Genomic DNA, 18,645 nt, shown 5'->3' with positions numbered 1-18,645 from the left:
TAATTGCGTCCATTTATGACAAACAATTGTGAAAAAACTTCGAATTATTTTCTAAATCAAGAATAATAATTTAACAAACAGGTAGAAAGATGAGATCCTATAAATTCATATGCAACCATTATTTTTTTAATGAACATCAACATTTTGATAATTCATTAATCTCAGGTTAAATTATTTTTGTACGTTGACCTCTCTTTGTTTCTTGTCCCCGCTTTTTGGATTTTTTGAGTCATGTGGGGTGTTGGAAACTGTAGCCATTGGTCTGTTTGTTCTCGTTCGGATTTCATTGTTTGTCGGTAAACAAGAGTTGACATACCCGCCTATAAATGCTTTAGTTTATGGGAACCCGAGGACTCTAGCCAAGTCTCCCTCCGAACTCATACTGTTATAAATCTGTCGCACTCGCAAAACGCCCCAGTCTGTTGAAAAATGGAATAATCAATGTATAAGTCGTTTACTGGTTATTAATTGTTCCAAAACCCCTTGACTCCGAAGGGTCATAAAATGATAAAAACCGCATGGAGTACAACTCTGGGTCATAATCTAGATTATGTAACCGTCCGTCCGATGGGGGCCCTAAAACCCATGATATTTTTACACATTGTTACGGTTTTTGAAATATTTTTAGATTGTATTTTATCACAAGTCATATAAACATGCAGTTCAGTAGTAAATGAAAGTAAATTGAAAAATACATTACATTATATCAAAGGTACCATTATCTTTTAAGGTATAAAAAATAAATTGTTAAAGTTTTTGGTGGATTTATTTTTCGTTAATTTTTTTTTTTGTTCTTTCTTAATAGGGTCAAATATTATGATAGTTAAACTGTTTTTTTTTGGAAACCTCCTTCAAAGTTTCGCACTAAGGGTTTTTTTTCCTCTGTTCCTGACTTTTTCATAGAAACAGTAATATTTTCTCAGTAAGAATCTCGTCTCCACAGAGCCGAAGCCTTTTTTCCACCCAAGTTTTTAGCTATGGTCTTTGCAAGGAAGTAGCAATCCCCCGTTTGAACCTGTTTATCTGGGTTAAAACTCTGACAACCAAGGAATCTCGCTCAACAACATTCTAAATGTACACTTTTTATTGATTAAAACTTCAGCTCTTCTACGCTTTTTAACATTTTAATAAGTTAATTTTGCAGCAGTGAACAGAACATATTTCTCGTTGCCTTTAAAACCACGATGAAAATGGGTTTTTTTTTAATTATTAAAATTTAAATATATTGCTATGTTTATTATTTTTCTGCTTTATGATTGGACGACTCAAGAGATACAGATATACATTTATCTGATATTGTATCTTACTCAGTTCTGTAATCTGATAAATAAACAAAAAAGTTTTAATCCCCCGATTGGCTTATCAGAGAATAGCAGGAGAAGCAGAAAGCTCTTGGACTTTCAAAGTCTAAAGGACGAGTATGTTTGCACTGATTATCCAACTTCTCCAAGTTCAAGTACTTTTGAAAGTAGAATATGTCATGTGATATACCTGTGTAGGTACCTCAAGTAAACAGGGGTAGCTGTGTGGCAATTTTTTAGCTACAGGTTTTTACTCTTGCAGAAACGTCCCTCCTTTTTAACGTTTTCGTTGTAAATTTTATTGAATAGATTCAATGGATTTAGGAATATACACACGTTCTTTATACTACCTTTAGTTAACTCCCTCCCCTTAAAAAAAAATCACCAAAAAAACCAAATAGGAAATAGGGAAGCTTGCAGGCGATGAAAAATTACTTATATTCTGCTATTTAGTTTAACTGTGCAATTAAAAAAAAAGAAAATCGAATGAACAAAATGTCACCACTTTCCGTGATGATTGAGTATATGATTTTAGCTACATTTGAAAATAAGGGAAACTAAAATTTTGCTATATGGGCATATGCAATGTTATATCAAACAAACAAATGCTATCATAAAAATAGGATTTTAAAAAATAAAACAACCCTTATGAAATAGCATTGTAACATATTTTATATTTCATTTGTAACAAAATTAAATTAAAAACAAACTTGACGTCAAACTACAGGAAGTCGTAATGATAAATATTATAAACGAAAATGATATTTAACAACAAAAAAATATTTCCTAACAACAACCACATTAACAAACATAAAAAACCCAACAACACCCCCTCCGCCATTAAAAAGTTACAAATATTGAATTTCATCATTTTATTTGTTGTGACATTTACAATATATGATGTACCAATATAATCACATCCAGACATGCTTGTACACACGGTGTCAACATAAGTGATAAGTCGGGAGGACTATACACACACAAAGTGCAGCCCAGTGTGACACGCTGGCCCACGTACCCTGATCCCGAGAGGATCAAAGATTTGTGTACACTATGACTGCTATTTGTGACTATAGTGTACTCTGATAAGATAACATCCCAAAATGAAACAAAGAGAGAGAGAGAGAGAGAGAGAGAGAGAGAGAGAGAGAGAGAGAGAGAGAGAGAGAGAGAGAAAAGTAACAAATATAGGTGTTGTGCAGGGATATTCATTTTTCTCTTTACTGTTAATGTATGTATTCTAAAATTAAAAAAAAATAATGGATTCTTTTTGTTCTTTGATTCATATCTATTTATTAAATCCCTTTTTCAATCACTCAACATTATATGTCTGTATAATTTATTGATATGTTAATAAATTTTAATTTCTCTAACATGAACATGAATTATGGTTATCATCAAAAGATAACCAGGCGTAGAAATATAGAACACGTGTAACCGAAAAGCTAAATATTCGACATTTTGTTTCCTTCAGTTTGATTTTATTAAATTATTTCAAAAATTTATGCCCCTCATAAATTCTTCTTTGCTTAACTGCGGCAAAACGAAAGAGCTTAAAAGCTTGTTTGTAAAATTGAATTTTCGTGACACAAATTGTGAGTCACCTGTGTAGTGGAGGGGTCCATTCGCCAAACACTGGCAGCTATTGATTTCGGATTTATAAAACACTCACATATTAATGAAATTTCTACATGTTCTAGCGCGGAAATCAATTGATCGTAAATGTTTAAACTCCCAGCTTATCAGAACTGGGTTTGCTAACCACATGCGTTCCCTGGCAGACGACATAACACGGGGTCATTGTCAGACAACGAGTGAGGCGAAATATGTCACGATCACGATTTGGGAAAAGCAAAAAAATCGAATATTTTTCTTTTTCAAAGAAGTTGAACTCAAAAAAAACTTTTCAAGAAAAAGTGGCTTGTTTGTTTAATTTGAAAGGGTGGGGCTGCAAAAGTGTCTAGGAGATTCGTCTAGAATACAGTCTCTTGTGTGAAAGGAAGTTTGAAAAGAAAGTGAGCAATTTACCATCATGACATGGGTGAGATTGAGAAAATGTTCATCGTGTTTTCGTTAAGTCAAAGGTAGTTCGAAGAGAGAGAGAGAGAGAGAGAGAGAGAGAGAGAGAGAGAGAGAGAGAGAGAGAGAGAGAGAGAGAGAGTTCTTTTGCGTGTACTTGAATTGAAACAGATTCATAATGTCGAAATTGAGTCACTTAATTTAGGTGGATAAAAATTGCATCATAACGGAATTGAAACTTATGCACCTGTGTCGGTCCGCTCCTTTCTTTAATAGAAATGGATTAAGCACAATATTGGTGTTCCTCTTCTTTTGATTTATTCTAATTATGAAAACACCTATTGTGAGGATCACTCAACCCCATGGACACATCATCGAAGATAAGACCCATATTACACAGAATGCACGGATGAAGCAATGCTCTATCTCATAACGTATACACATCGCAGTTCATTTTGAATTTTAAAATGAAAACACCATTAAGTTTGCCCGTTTGAATCATATTGAAGATTAAATTGCGATTTCTTTAGGATTAGTGTGTAAAACTGCTTCCTCTTGAATAGTAAAAAAAATCCTCCCTTTGGGTGACCCTATAGATTTATAGAGACTTTCAACTATACAGTTTCCATCAAATAGAAGGTGCCACTTAGAATGTTTGATTTTGTTTATGCACTTAAAGATTTTCAGGATTTTAAAAAGATGTTTTTTTTAGCAGACGACCAAGACTACTTCAATAACGAATGTCGAGAGTGTGTCAACTGCGGCGCCATTTCTACTCCGTTATGGCGAAGAGACGGGACCGGTCATTATTTGTGCAACGCCTGCGGACTGCTCCACAAGATGAACCCCGGGCAATCCAGAACGCCAGTCAAACAGCCCAACCGTGAGGTCAGTCTTCCGTGAAACTCAATTACCAATCAAATGTTCTTAATTTGGGAGAATCGAGACTGTCATTTCATTGTTTTGCAAATATGACTTTTCAAACACCCCTGAAATTCAATCCAATAGGAAATGTTTGGTAAATATACATAGTATGTTTAAACAAGGCATTAACCGACCGACACAGCATTTTTATTAGAAGTTAATTCTTGTGTCAATAACAGCTCATCATAAAGTCATAAACGACTGGTTTTTCTACACTTGAACCAAATGGTGCCCGTAGTTGGTGTTGGGGTGTGCATGGTGTATAACTGTTATTCCGGTGCCCCTTTTCCTGATTTTCTGGCCTTTTATTCACTCAGATTTTAACTCAAATACTTAACGACGAACAACCCCCTGTTTGGGCTTTGACGGCACTCACGGATCCCCTCCATTCAGTAAGTAATCGTCTGTTTGTCTGTCTGTCCGTGCCCGGTATAGGTGCAGATTGTCTTTTGGTGGTTAAGGTTTTTGGTGCTGGGAATCTATCATATGTAGCATGTTCTGTCCATCTATACCTGAACTTTTTTTTTAAATTCAATACGGGACTGTACACATTAAGTACACAACTGTGCACTCAATTTTAAAGTATTGATTAGCTTTGGAATTTTATCATTATTCGTTAGTATTTCATTTGGCATGTTTGAGTCGAGGTAGTTTTACTTCTCATCGAATTTACTTAGTATTGAGAGAGAGAGAGAGAGAGAGAGAGAGAGAGAGAGAGAGAGAGAGAGAGAGAGAGAGAGAGAGAGAGAGAGAGAGAACTTGAACAACTGGTCTTGTTTGCTCTGAAAATACACGTGAGTTTGCAAAAATCTTTTCGACTCCTGCATTTTCTATCACAGAACTGAATAAATTTTTTCAACAATGATTGAGGAAATACATACTTACACACGGATTGCTATTTAATGATGAAACATCTGGTTTATAGACCGTATTTATTTTGTAATCCCCCGCCTTGCGTTCTCCCGCCGGGCGCCCCATGTTATTAAAGAGATGCAAGTCCACATGGAAGGTATTAAATTTCAGTTCAACCCCGAGGTTTACCACCGAGTGCAGCTTCTCACCATTTCTTCGGTCTGAAATTGTAAACTTTGCCCCCAGAACTTTTTTAAGCACTATATAGGAATCCTCATTTTATGTGAAGAGCACTGAGTCTTGGATTTTACTGAACTGTTTGGGTCCGGAGTCGAGAGATATAGCGGCCAATGTTATAATGGAGGTGGACGAATTTCTTTTCTACTCTCAATTCATGTTGTTTCCTTCGCAGGAATCGCCCATCTCCGAGGAGGAGAAAGCGCCGCCCCCCATAAAACGGATCGACGACGCCAAGTTTGACAAGATAAGCGGCATTGTGAGTACAATTTGTTATATCTTGAACAATACCCAAGTAACCGTTAAAGAACGGCGTATCATAGATATAAGTATACTACTATACATGTGTAACGATCATATATATGAACAGAAATTATGTTTAAATAAAACTGAGACGCAGACAATTTAGAATCTCCCTGGTCAACTGTATAGAAATCATGGGACATTTCAGGGTGTGCGTTGTTTCAAACGTGCTACTGCATAAAGAAACATGAATCGTTAATGGAATTTTGTGTTTTAACGTGTATTGGCAATTTCAAGTATTAAATCACAAGACAAATTTGATATATGCTGAATTGTAAGTTTTGAGGTTGGAAGTGTGTACATGTATAGCCGCTGGACCTGTTTCAACCCCCTTGCGATTTGGGTTTGAAATCAGATAAAACCTCCCTGCTCGTCAATCAAAGCAGAAATGTAAAGTATGACTTCGGCGCGTTAAGATTCTGGAGGAAACACACCCAATTATTTGAGTTTCAGAATAAATACGACTTTGTTTTCATTCCTGGTTTGTTTCTGAAATATTTCTCCTCCCGATGAAGGGTACCGTTGGGGATTTTGTAATCATTGGTTGCTAAGAAATACACGCGCATTTTGATGAAGATCTTAACTGGTACTTACACGTGCATGCTGTCCCGGCGGGGTATCTGAAATAGATCTATATTTATTTCTGAGTCACGGGGTTGGGAGTCCGATTTTTGTGCTCAGAAATGACATAACTATAGCACTGCTATTATAAAGATATCAATGCTTAAGAATCAAGAAATTCCAAAAAAAAAAATACATAAGTAAAAAAAGAGAAACCTACTTAAATCAATGATAAAAAGAAAAATAAATGAAAGAAAGATTTTTTTTAATTATTACAGAACAACAACAACAGAAGTAGGATGGGATTATCGTGTGCTAATTGCAATACATCCACCACGACCTTATGGCGACGTAACGGCGAAGGAGAACCTGTCTGTAACGCATGCGGCCTCTATTACAAACTGCACCAGGTACTGTGAAAAAATTCTAGTAATTTTTTTTAAATCAGCTATTTTTCTTCAAAAAGTGCAAATCGTTAATTTGGAAGTGCCTTGTAGGTGAACCGGCCTTTATCCATGAAGAAAGACGGAATCCAAACTCGAAAACGGAAACCCAAGACCCCCGGGAAATCCAAATCCCCCTCCAAGGATTCGCAGCATCACCCCCAACAGGAGCCCTCGCTTGCCCCTCCAATGTACACCCCGCCCCAGGTGTCCTCTGCCTACCACCCCCCTCAGCAACCTTCCTCCCAGGGGCTGTTGGATTTGTCCGTGGCGCGCTCAGATCCAGGCGATAACCATACGACAGGTGCGCGCTTTGCTCATTTTCAATCCGTTCACTTCAGAAAATTTGTAAGATAGTTATCAGAAGGTGATGATTCTGTAGCGGCTCCTCTTACAAGCTCAGTGTTTATTGCGTAAAACCTACGTCTAGGAACCCAGGCTTCTTTATAGAGTCGATCAGGTTTTTTTTTATAAAGACAGAAATGACAGATGTTTCAAAAATTTTTATGTACTCACAATATTTTTGTTGGAATCGTCATTCACTAAAAAACCAGACGAACAGCAAAACAAGATTGAGTCTGATTCAAAGGAATCAACCAAAACATGATCTACATGCTTCTGTGATGTTCTTTGAATGCACACATTCAAAGTGGCGTGAGAATGTTTGATTTATATTTCAAGATCTCATGATTTTTATAAACAATTTTAACGTGGAATTGCCCATCTTCTTTAAACTGAAAACGATCGGGGTTCGAGTAATAAAATCGAAAGTATTAAAAACTGTTGATAATTTGCTGTAAATTTGGTTACATGTTTCCACATAACTTGGTTACTTTAAATGTATTTTTAATCTTTGAATATCTAATTAACATTTTCATACCTGTCACAAATTACTTACAATTCATGCATTAATGCAGTTTCAACAAGGAAATGTAATTTGAACAATTGTCATTTTTTAAAGAATGAATATTTTAAATAGTAACTTGGATAGTGTCCAACTTTCTTGTGTCATTTACAGGTTTTTTAGCTCACCTGAGCTGAAAGCTCAAGTGAGCTATTCTGATCACATTTTGTCTGTCGTCTGTCTGTCCGTCTGTCCGTCCGTCCGTCCGTAAACTTTTCACATTTTCAACATCTTCTCAAGAACTACTAGGCCAATTTCAACCAAACTTGGCACAAATCATCCTTAGGCAAAGGGGATTCAAAGTTGTGAAAATTAAGGGCCATACCCGTTTTCAAGGGGAGATAATTAGAAATTAATGAAAAATTTCGAGAAATTTTCAAAAATCTTCTTCTCAAGAACCAGAAAGCCAGGAAAGCTGAAACTTGTGTGGAAGCATCCTCAGGTAGTGTAGATTCAAAGTTGTGAAATTCATGACCCCCAGGGGTAGGGTGGGGCCACAATGGGGGGTCGAAATTTTACATAGGTATATATAGAGTAAATCTTTAAAAATCTTCTTCTCAGAAACTAAACAGCCAGGAAAGCTGAAACTTGTGTGGAAGCATCCTCAGGTAGTGTAGATTCAAAGTTGTGAAATTCATGACCCCCAGGGGTAGGGTGGGGCCACAATGGGGGGTCGAAGTTTTACATAGGAATATATAGAGTAAATCTTTAAAAATCTTCTTCTCAGAAACTAAACAGCCAGGAAAGCTGAAACTTGTGTGGAAGCATCCTCAGGTAGTGTAGATTCAAAGTTGTGAAATTCATGACCCCCGGGGGTAGGGTGGGGCCACAATGGGGGGTCGAAGTTTTACATAGGTATATATAGAGTAAATCTTTAAAAATCTTCTTCTCAAAAACTAAACAGCCAGAAAAGCTGAAACTTGTGTGGAAGCATCCTTAGGTAGTGTAGATTCAAAGTTGTGAAATTCATGACCCCCAGGGGTAGGGTGGGGCCACAATGGGGGGTCGAAGTTTTACATAGGAATATATAGAGTAAATCTTTAAAAATCATCTGCTCAGAAACTAAACAGCCAGGAAAGCTGAAACTTGTGTGGAAGCATCCTCAGGTAGTGTAGATTCAAAGTTGTGAAATTCATGACCCCCAGGGGTAGGGTGGGGCCACAATGGGGGGTCGAAGTTTTATATAGGAATATATAGAGTAAATCTTTAAAAATCTTCTTCTCAGAAACTAAACAGCCAGGAAAGCTGAAACTTGTGTGGAAGCATCCTTAGGTAGTGTAGATTCAAAGTTGTGAAAATCATGATCCCTGGGGGGTAGGGTGGGGCCACAATGGGGGGTCGAAGTTTTACATAGGAATATATAGAGTAAATCTTTAAAAATCATCTGCTCAGAAACTAAACAGCCAGGAAAGCTGAAACTTGTGTGGAAGCATCCTCAGGTAGTGTAGATTCAAAGTTGTGAAATTCATGACCCCCAGGGGTAGGGTGGGGCCACAATGGGGGGTCGAAGTTTTATATAGGAATATATAGAGTAAATCTTTAAAAATCTTCTTCTCAGAAACTTAACAGCCAGGAAAGCTGAAACTTGTGTGGAAGCATCCTCAGGTAGTGTAGATTCAAAGTTGTGAAAATCATGATCCCTGGGGGGTAGGGTGGGGCACAATGGGGGGTCGAAGTTTTACATAGGAATATATAGAGTAAATCTTTAAAAATCTTCTTCTCAGAAACTAATCAGCCAGGAAAGTTGAAACTTGTGTGGAAGTATCCTCAGGTAGTGTAGATTCAAAGTTGTGAAAATCATGATCCCTGGGGGTAGTGTGAGGCCACATGGGGGGGGGGGGGTGTTAAAGTTTTACATAGGAATATATAAAGTAAATCTTTAAAAATCTTCTTCTCAGAAACTAATCAGCAAGATGATTCTTTATCATTGTTAAAACTTTGGCTCCAGGACAATTCTTCGGCCTCACAAGAAGGTTCAGAGTTTGATGTAGCTAAATATCCCATATATAAACAATTGTAAAGGATCTTTTTGAGAACTGCAATACTCAACATGTGATATGACTATAGAATTGAAGCAGGCAGCTATTTTTTCATTAGAATCTTTTTGTATTACTGTATTGAGTTATTGCCCTTGATTTATTGATTCTTGATTATTTTAATTAATGCATCCACTGTTAACCAATTATTGTGATGATTATTTTTATACAATAATAAATATTCAATGTATATAAGTTGTTCTGCATAAGAAGTTTTGGGCAAGGCCAGATTATTTTGTTTATTTTTGATTTCCAATTTTTAGATACTAGGAATTATTTTAGGTTGGCACATATATAGGGACAGTGTCTATTGCATTTCGATGAGCGACTGTTTGGGGTTAAACTTAAACAGGTATGGAGAGATTGAGTGTGTGAACATCCTTGCTCTATCTAATCTATGTGTTTTCTAACCTTCGACACAAAGTGTGCGGTCATTCCTGCCCTGTATCGCATTAATACAAGTGTGCAGTCATATCTGCTTGTATTGGTGGTGGTAGCGGCGGAGCACTAATGTATGGTCATCCATGCTGGTGTTCAGGCCTTTCTAGCGCAAGTGTGCGGCACTCCCTGCTTGCGTTAGGTTGAGCTGTTGGTGCAAGTGTGCGGTCATCCCTGCTTGCGTAAACGATGGTACCTGTTGAGTTGCGTAGGTGTGCGGTCATCCCTGCCTGCGTAACTTTGAGTCCCTATATATGTGCAGGAGCGGTGATTAAAGTCTGCTCTTGTAAATATTGGCAGCAATCAGGGCTATCCGAGTTCCAAGGGGGAAAAATGGATTTTATTTATACAGGATCTACATGTATTATTGTACATTGTCCAGATTGTTTGTTTTATGACTCCATGTAGCTGACTTTATCATACCTATTGTTCCTCAGGTGAGCGATGTGGCCCATGGGCCTCTTGTTTTTTTAATATCAATAAGTACATAACTGTATTCGTATGTTAATTGAGATAATAAGTATATCAAAAAGACACCAGAATAAGAAAAATCATAAAATATTTTCCATTACATGTACATGTAAAATTAAAGTTCCTATGTGAATTTTAACATGACGTTTTTCGTCTTCGTAGGTATGGACATGAAGCCCAGTGTATCCAACTTTAACCTATACCAAACCCACAGTTCTGTGTTGGCAGCGCTTAGTTCCCCTCCCCCGGCCTTATTACAGGTCGGAGGCAACTCGCACGGGATTCTCCCTTCCATCAATCACGTGACATCTCACTTGCAGCACAATGACGTATTACGCATGAACTATGACAGTGACCTCATGATGAAGCAGGAGCCTCACATTTTTGAACCTTCACCCCCGAAAGCCGTGCCCGTCGCCGTAAACCCAGACGACATAAAGCAAGAGGACCTGGAAACTAGGTCAAATGGAATTTCTCCCCACAGCGACATCGTTCAGCTGAAGGCAGCTTCGGTAATGGCCGAGGAATCCGAAAGCGATTTCAACAACCGGAACTTGTGTCCACCTACAGTGAGCGCCAAATAGTCATGGGAATCATTCGGGTATTTCTTTATTCGGGAATACTTACAAAATAAATCCAATGCTCGAATCCGGCATAATTATCAACCAAACCCACTTCATCTTTAACAAGGACTATTTTCTTATCATGTCGTGTTGTACTCAGTGGAACAAACCACACTACCGTTATATTCATGCGCTGCATTGGAGTGACTAGGGTCCAGCTCTAACGTATTACCGAACTTTTTTTTTTATACAAAGATTTAATATCGTCAAGACGAGAATATTTTTTGTAAAGGGTATATAAAAGTCATAATAATGTTGATTCATTTTCCGTATGCAAAACTATTTTTTATGTTTATTTTAGAGAAGTAGTATTTTCTTGTCATTGCAATTACAAATTTATGATGCGTTAAAAAAGATTGCACATTTTTTATGAAATTTTTATCTTGAATTGGTATATAAATCAACAAATAACTATGTGATTCATGTAAGTATTTGGGGAAAAATCAACTTGTGAATACGTGTGATTATAGATTATGACTTTGTCTCACATCTAGGGTAACTTCATAATTCATATTTAGTTGTGTACATATCTTTAATTGTATATATTAATTATCAGGTAAAACTTAGCTACCATACGTAGTTTTGATCAATCTTGCCAGTAAATCTAGTGTCTAGAGAAATACATTAATATTAATATTGCACTTTTGAGATGTCAAGAAAATTTGTACATTCCTTGGGGGGAAAAGAAACCACTTACTCTTTTGTTGTAGTTGCTTTTCTTGCCACCAAGAAAAAAGAATTGAAGTAGAAATTCGATCTGTTGATGTTCGAACTTTTTGAATATGAAATGTACAAATAATTTTTTTTTTCATGGACAATCTTCTGCTAATTTCTTGCCAATCGTGTATATTTCTGATTAAAACATTCCACAACTAAAAAAAAGATATCTCCCTTATTCTTGATTTAACAACTGGTATATTTTGAATTTCACCAGTCGTCTGAAAATGCCTTGTGTGTGTGTGGTGATATACATGTATTTTTCAACTCTAGTTTTAATATAAACGATTTATCGCCCATATTTTATTACATTAATCCGGTATTTAGCATATTTCTGGTATCAAATATATCGAAAATTACAGAATATATTTTTGCAAACTGTTTAACCAATAACCAGGACTTTGATGATACTAATCTACTTATAATACTTATAATCTCTGAAATCAAAAAAAAGTTTGCAGAAGCATTGCGCTATGCTCCTAAGCGCTAGGGTTAGGGGTCGTTGGCATTTCCAATTGGAACTTCTATAGCCTATCCTGGCTTTCAAAGTATTTTCTACCTCCGAGTACAAATAAGAGTCAAATTGCAAATCATAGTAAATTAAGATTTTAATTACACAGAATCGATGCAATTTGTGATTATTGTAGAAGAGTAATAACTTTTAAGATGATTAGAAATATCAATTGTTGATCGAACATCCTATCCTATTTATGTATGAAGAATTATAAGAATATGAGTTATCCTTGCTGCAACAACTACAGCCTACCTTAATCAGTAATGCCAGTGCCAAGCTGAATTTTTTGCACCTGCCAAAACTGTTAAATTGATAAATTTTAAACTTTCATTGCAAGTAAGAACTGTATAAAAATTACCTTTTGTTTTTTATGTATTTCACCTGTAGGTAGTTATCTTTAAAAATGATAATCCTATTGATACTATTTTTAAAAATCGAGTGCAAAGGAAGAACATATAATATCAAATCCTTGAAAACTGCACGTACATATACTAGTACTGTAAATATCTGGTCTTATACTAATGTATATAACCCTGTTTATTTCAAATGGCATGTAGAATATGCGTGTATATACATGTAGTTCAACCAAGACAAAAATTTAAGTTCGTATTTTGACGTGAGAAGTTAAGGGCATGCTTTTTTTTTTTTTTTTTGGAGATTTTGGATCGGACTTCCTGCACATGAAAACCAAAAATTAGACTTCGTGCTTAAAACAAGTAAATGAGAAACCACAAAAAAAGTTTTTACGGTGTTTATTTTATAGTACAATGGACTAGTTTATGGAAAAAATGGTGGACTAGTTTATGGAAAAAATGGAGTATGTACATGTGACTGGATTCCTCTTTGTGGTACCTCAACGAACAGGAGGAAACAGCATGGCTAACGTTCTTTTGATGGAGCCTATCGCTCTGTAGGGTTTACAAAACCGAGGCTCTCCCTGAAAATGAAATAATGTGAAGAACCCTCAAAAACAAGCGACGTATAAAGACTGCTAATGGTTTTATGAAAAGTAAATCAAAATATTTGAATTACTATATATACCTATTGGTATAATGTCTATTTTTTGTAAAAATCGTGATCAGTAGGCTTTGTAAGCAGAATAAACAATTCACTGTCAGTGCGGTGTAGAACTTGAGAATAATTGACAAGCATGATAACATTGCAAAAGATTGCACGGTTATGCAACGCGTCACAGGTAACTCTACTAAATATTTTCTGCTTTATTTCTCTAGGAAAAAATTATACTGCCGTTTTATAGCCAAAATAACAAGCATTCTATGAGTATATTGCATGTAAGTCACATTCCAGCACCCAAATTTTAAAACAACTGTAGTTTAATATGCTAAATAGGCCTAGAGAAACATCGGTGAAAGATTTGTTGTTGTTGAAAAAACGAAACCGATTATAAAATTAAAAACAAGAGGCCCACGGGCCACATCGCTCACCTGTACAACAGTTCTTGTATTGTTGTCTTTCGAAATTTCTAAATATGAAACTCTTTAAAAACATTGTAAAACTCACAGAAATTCTCATATATTCCATTCAAGATTTAACAATTAATTTAACAATTGAACAATAAATCTCTGATTGTGGAACCGAAAGTATTGCTTATGGCAGTTTGGCGGCCGATGTGGATGTGGATGGGGATTCCATAACCTTTGTACGGAGTCTGACCCGGTCTCCGATGGTTGTCAAGCCGAGCCGAGTCAGCGTTGAGTCTGATAATGACTGTATCATGTGTATGTTACCAATCTCAACCTTTGCCTCGACAAAACGACTTATTAACGACTGTAATCTCTTCAAATAATTCAGCAAAAGTTGTTTCTTGAAACGCAGCCATACTGCTAATAGGTTTGCCACTGCACATGAGGTGTTTACAACTTAATGTTATAATAAAGGCACAAAGCAAAACGATTTAATCAATGTGTATAACGAATTTACCCAATCATATAAAAATTTGATCATTGCACGACATGAATTAATTATGATATAATTATAATAATAGTACAACGTGACCTAATGATATATAATCACTTCATAAGTTTTACCAATCTGTATAATGATGAAAGCGCTTGCTGTGGTCTTCAACTCAACATTCAGGTACATTGTATATCGACGACGTATTATCAATTAACAAATTGTTATTTCAATACTTACGTCGGCTCGATATATCCCAGTGGACTTGAAATAAAAGATACCACAGAGTCTGCGTCATCCGTTTTATTTTTGGATAATTTACTGGAAACGGACATTGATGGTAACCTAACAACAAAACTTTATAATGATAAACGCGATGACTTCAATTTTTTATAGTCAACGTTCCTTACTTATGTAGCAATATACATTTGTACCTTCATAACCTGCATATGGTGTTTTTTCTCTCTCATTTAATTCGATACACAAGGTCATGCCCTTCGTATGAACAGTTTCTAAGGCGAGGCAAGGTACTGACAAACAAGTTGATAAAACAGGACTATCAACACTCTCGTTTAAAGTCATCTTTTCGTAAGTTCTATGGTCGAGACAACGACCTTGTCAGCAAATACAATCTTCCACTGGGTCGCATGCTGACTGACGTTTTTCATACTACATGTAATTGTTTGATCATAATTAATCACCTAATTGTCAACGGACTTTTCCGGGGTTTTTTTGTCGATTACGACAAAGAGCACACGGCGGGTGTGACCGGTCAGCAGAGAATGCTCACTCCTCCTAGGCACCTGATCCTACCTCTATCTATTTGTAGGTCCGTGTTGCTCTGCTTTGTATTTGTATATCGTTTTATGGATTTTGAAATGGTTCACGGTTTGTTATTGTCATTTTTTCACTGTATATATTGATATTACCACTGATAATATGATTTTATCATTGTATATAATGATTATATTGAATATCATACGAAATTGACCTTTAGGCAACTATGAAGTTCTATGCAGAAAAGTTGAAATTTGAAAACTATCACTACATTAAGGTCCATTTTTAAAAAAATTTTATACACCTTAAAAATTGCTCTTTGTGTTATTCAATCTACATAGCTAAATCAAGAGATTGTACTATAGACCTGATCACGAGGCTTAGCAGAAAGTTTGAAATAAATTCGCCAAATCATACGAAAAAGTCTGGAAAACTAAAAGACTGGCAGATCGCGAAAAAGACTCCCCACTCCGGTTTCACTGGAAGGAGACTAATAAAGAAATGTTTTTTAACTAGGTCCGGTGATATGATTTAAAAGTTTCATATCAATGACCAACAAGAATCATATTTCTATGATAGTGTTTAAAGGAATTAGAGTCTAATAATCCTAAATTATTTTGTTCAACTTTGAAAAGAATATACATATAGACACATTAAAGCAATGCGTGAGTCTAGACGGGGTTGGGGAAGGGGGATTAAATAAATCATGCACAAAGTACCGAAAATTGATCTCCCCCACCCCCACCCCCACCCCCACCCCCCAATTCTGGATCGGATCCCCTCACGAAAGCTTAAGTGCTAAACATACCGTAGGTCTATCATCATCATCGGGTGGCTCCACCTCGTAAGTATGGTCGTATTCCCGTAACGTGACGTACTGGTTTCCGGTCACGTGTGATTTTGGCACGTACTCACGAACTTTGACCTCTTTGAATTTAGGTTTATATTCGCGGAGTTTGGGTGTGTCAGGCGATCTGGGTCTGTATTCTCTCAGTTTGTACGTCCCTGTTTTGGAATCCAAATATTCCCTGTCTTGGTTCTTTTGTGTTTTTTCTGTTAAGTTATTGAATTGATTTATTTTTATCAATAATACACTTATAATTAACAATATGTATCGTATCAAGAGATATAATAATTTGATGAACAAACATAAATACTCAAACGTTATATATACACTTTTATTACCATCATTTTACTCTTTTTTTTCAATTTCGCTTGAATTATTTTTACTTACTCCGCCATTTTTGAGCTATCCCAAGGTAAATCTGTTTTTGTTGGTCTGTTTTTTCTGCTTTTTCTGTTAATGTTATTGAATTGATTTGTTTTTATTGTTATCTTCAATACACTTATTCAAAATAAACAACATAAATCTGAACTATCTAAAGATATTATCACTTAATAAACAAACATAAATATTCACATATTATATTATACACACATATTGTCATCATTTTTTTTAAATTTCGCTTGAATTGTCTTCACTTACCCCGCCATTTTTGCACTATCCCACGAGCAACCTGCTTTTGTTTGTCCGTCATTCGCAGTGTGTTTCTTCCACTAGCCTCGTCGTCATTAGGATAATTTGTATGTTTTGATTCCACAAACGGAAAGATATGTACACAAAAAATGGAGTTAGGGGTTGGTTAGTATTAAGGTGCTTTAGGGGTGGCTTGTTTCATTGTGACACGATTTAAACCCCTTGATAAGATCAACAACACGTCGAACTGTCTTTTGTTTTATCATTTTATTGCATTAACGAGGTCAAGTTAAATAAAACTTATCCTTATGTTTTTTTTCATGTGGTGTGTTTTGCAAAAATGCTACTTTAATCGTATCAATGTATTCAAAGGGTTATAAATTTAAACCAATGGACCATATGCATGGAAATCTCTTTTAGTTTTAAAAATTTCAATTGTTTGTTTTTTAACATCTCAGGAATTTCTTTTTCTTTCTTGCATATGAAATTTTAGAAAAAATATCACCAAATGAAGGCGAGCATCTTGCTTGATTAAAGAATTATAGCAAAGCTTTTTTTCCAATGCTCATCTATCCAGAATTTGCATATTACGCTATATTGATCAGAAAGAATTATTTTGTTATGAAATTAAAAGTTCTAAAATAGTAAATATTTTTGTTCTTTTGACCCTTTGTTAACAAATATCCTATAGCAACGGTAATGTATGAGTCATATTTCTACCCCCTCCATTTTTTTTATTATTAATATCTTATAAATCATGTTAAGCAATGTTGATAAGCCGTTTTGATTTCTTTTATTGAAAATTTTTTTATGAGAATAATAAAAAGCATCTTTTGTTCATTATTAGCTTACCCAAGCTGAAAGCTCAAATGGGCTTTTCTGATCACGTTTTGTTTGTCGTCCGTCCGTCTGTCCTTCCGTCTGTAAACGTTTCACATTTTCAACCTTTTCTTCAGAACCACTAAGCCAATTTCAACTAAAAAGTCTGTAAAAATCTTCTTCTTAGAAACCAATCAGCCAGGAAAGCTGAAACTTGTATGGAAGCATCCTCAGGTAGGGTAAATTTAGATGTGTACAAATCATGATCCCCGGGGGTGAATGGGGTCACAACAGGAGGGGGGGGGTTTACATATTTTTACATAGGAATATATAGCAAAAAAATCTTCTTCAAAAAAATCATTTGCTTAGAAAAGCTATAACTTCAATGGAAGCAACTTCAGATAGTGTAGATTCAGTAGTAGGGTGGGAACACATTGGGAATCCAATTTTACAAGGGAAAAATTTAATTATTCATAAAAACTGAAATGTTATCATATATGGTTTTACTTATATACAACCATTTTTACGTATTGCTGATTCTTTAAGATTGTTAAAATGTTGGCCCCTGGACGATTCGTGGGTCTCACAAGGGGTTTAGAATTTGATGTAGGTTTATATCCCACATATAAACAAATTCAATTGTTTAGGATCTTTTTGTATAACTGCAATGCTCAACATGTGTTATGAATATAAAATCATCCTGTTAGAAAAGAGGCCTGATTATAAAATTAACATAAAAATATCTAGGAAGAAAATGGATTTTTATTTATACAGGATCGACATGTATTATACCACATTGTCCAGATATTTTTATCATGACTCCATTGACCTGATTTTATCAGGCTTATTGTTTCAGGTGAGCAATGTGGCCTATGAGCCTCTTGTTTTTCAAACCTATGGATGAAATATTTCAAAGAAACGTGTTTTATGACGAATGAGAACGCGAACTCCTGCTGATGTATTCGCTCTATATTTATGACTTTAACTGTTTTTTAAGTTTTAAATTCTAATTAATTAAAAAAAAAAATTTATTGACTTAAAACTATGCTTGATCAGTAGAATGATCAGTTTTTCTTCTGATGAATTATTGATACGTTAAATTTCCGTGTTTAAAAATCAGAGCCGAAAATGTTCTCAGAATTTCGGATGTTATTCGAAACATTGGTCCGGCTGCAAAATAGTTCAAGGATCAAAGTGTGAGTTGTCATCAATCTTTTTTTAAATTTTCAGTAGAAGCAGATTCGGGGGGGGGGGGGGGGGGCATCCACGTTCTCTTTTTAAGTGTCAGTCGAAATTTAAAAACGCTATTTTT

General features: G+C 35.7%; 2 protein-coding genes across 7 annotated transcripts in view; one reads left to right on the top strand and one right to left on the bottom strand.

Moving 5' to 3' along the window:
• LOC128185157 (uncharacterized) overlaps positions 1-11,994 on the top strand; it is a 15,924-nt gene extending 3,930 nt beyond the window's left edge. For 4 of the 6 annotated variants that reach the window (XM_052854834.1, XM_052854838.1, XM_052854830.1 and 1 more), the window contains exons 3-8: positions 4,033-4,208; positions 4,562-4,636; positions 5,509-5,592; positions 6,476-6,607; positions 6,695-6,944; positions 10,652-11,994. In XM_052854834.1, coding sequence (XP_052710794.1) covers positions 4,033-4,208; positions 4,562-4,636; positions 5,509-5,592; positions 6,476-6,607; positions 6,695-6,944; positions 10,652-11,073 — 1,139 coding nt within the window. In that variant the 3' untranslated portion in view covers positions 11,074-11,994. The remainder of the gene's footprint in view (positions 1-4,032; positions 4,209-4,561; positions 4,637-5,508; positions 5,593-6,475; positions 6,608-6,694; positions 6,945-10,651) is intronic. The other 2 variants (XM_052854847.1, XM_052854852.1) reach the window with 2 other exon arrangements.
• An 818-nt stretch (positions 11,995-12,812) lies between these two features.
• On the bottom strand, positions 12,813-17,523 carry LOC128185199 (uncharacterized). Its single transcript, XM_052854860.1, has 4 exons — positions 16,524-17,523; positions 16,272-16,334; positions 15,846-16,090; positions 12,813-13,280 (listed from the first exon to the last, which is right to left on the bottom strand). The coding sequence occupies exons 1-4, from the start codon at positions 16,573-16,575 to the stop codon at positions 13,197-13,199; spliced, it is 444 nt and encodes a 147-aa protein (XP_052710820.1). The 5' UTR covers positions 16,576-17,523; the 3' UTR covers positions 12,813-13,196.
• Positions 17,524-18,645: the final 1,122 nt, after the last annotated feature.

Source organism: Crassostrea angulata, chromosome 1, assembly GCF_025612915.1.
Source record: "Crassostrea angulata isolate pt1a10 chromosome 1, ASM2561291v2, whole genome shotgun sequence".
Classification (NCBI taxonomy): domain Eukaryota; kingdom Metazoa; phylum Mollusca; class Bivalvia; order Ostreida; family Ostreidae; genus Magallana; species Magallana angulata.
The sequence above is the reverse complement of the archived record's forward strand: the minus strand, read 5'-3'. Positions and strand labels throughout refer to the sequence as shown.

Excerpts from the sequence above, each read along its gene's own strand:
- LOC128185199 (XM_052854860.1), bottom strand. The coding sequence starts at position 16,575 with ATGACGGACAAACAAAAGCAGGTTGCTCGTGGGATAGTGCAAAAATGG. Across the intron at positions 16,335-16,523 it reads GATAGTGCAAAAATGGCGGG|AAAAAGCAGAAAAAACAGAC; the intron begins GTAAGTGAAGAC and ends TAACATTAACAG. Across the intron at positions 16,091-16,271 it reads GATAGCTCAAAAATGGCGGA|AAAAAACACAAAAGAACCAA; the intron begins GTAAGTAAAAAT and ends ATAACTTAACAG.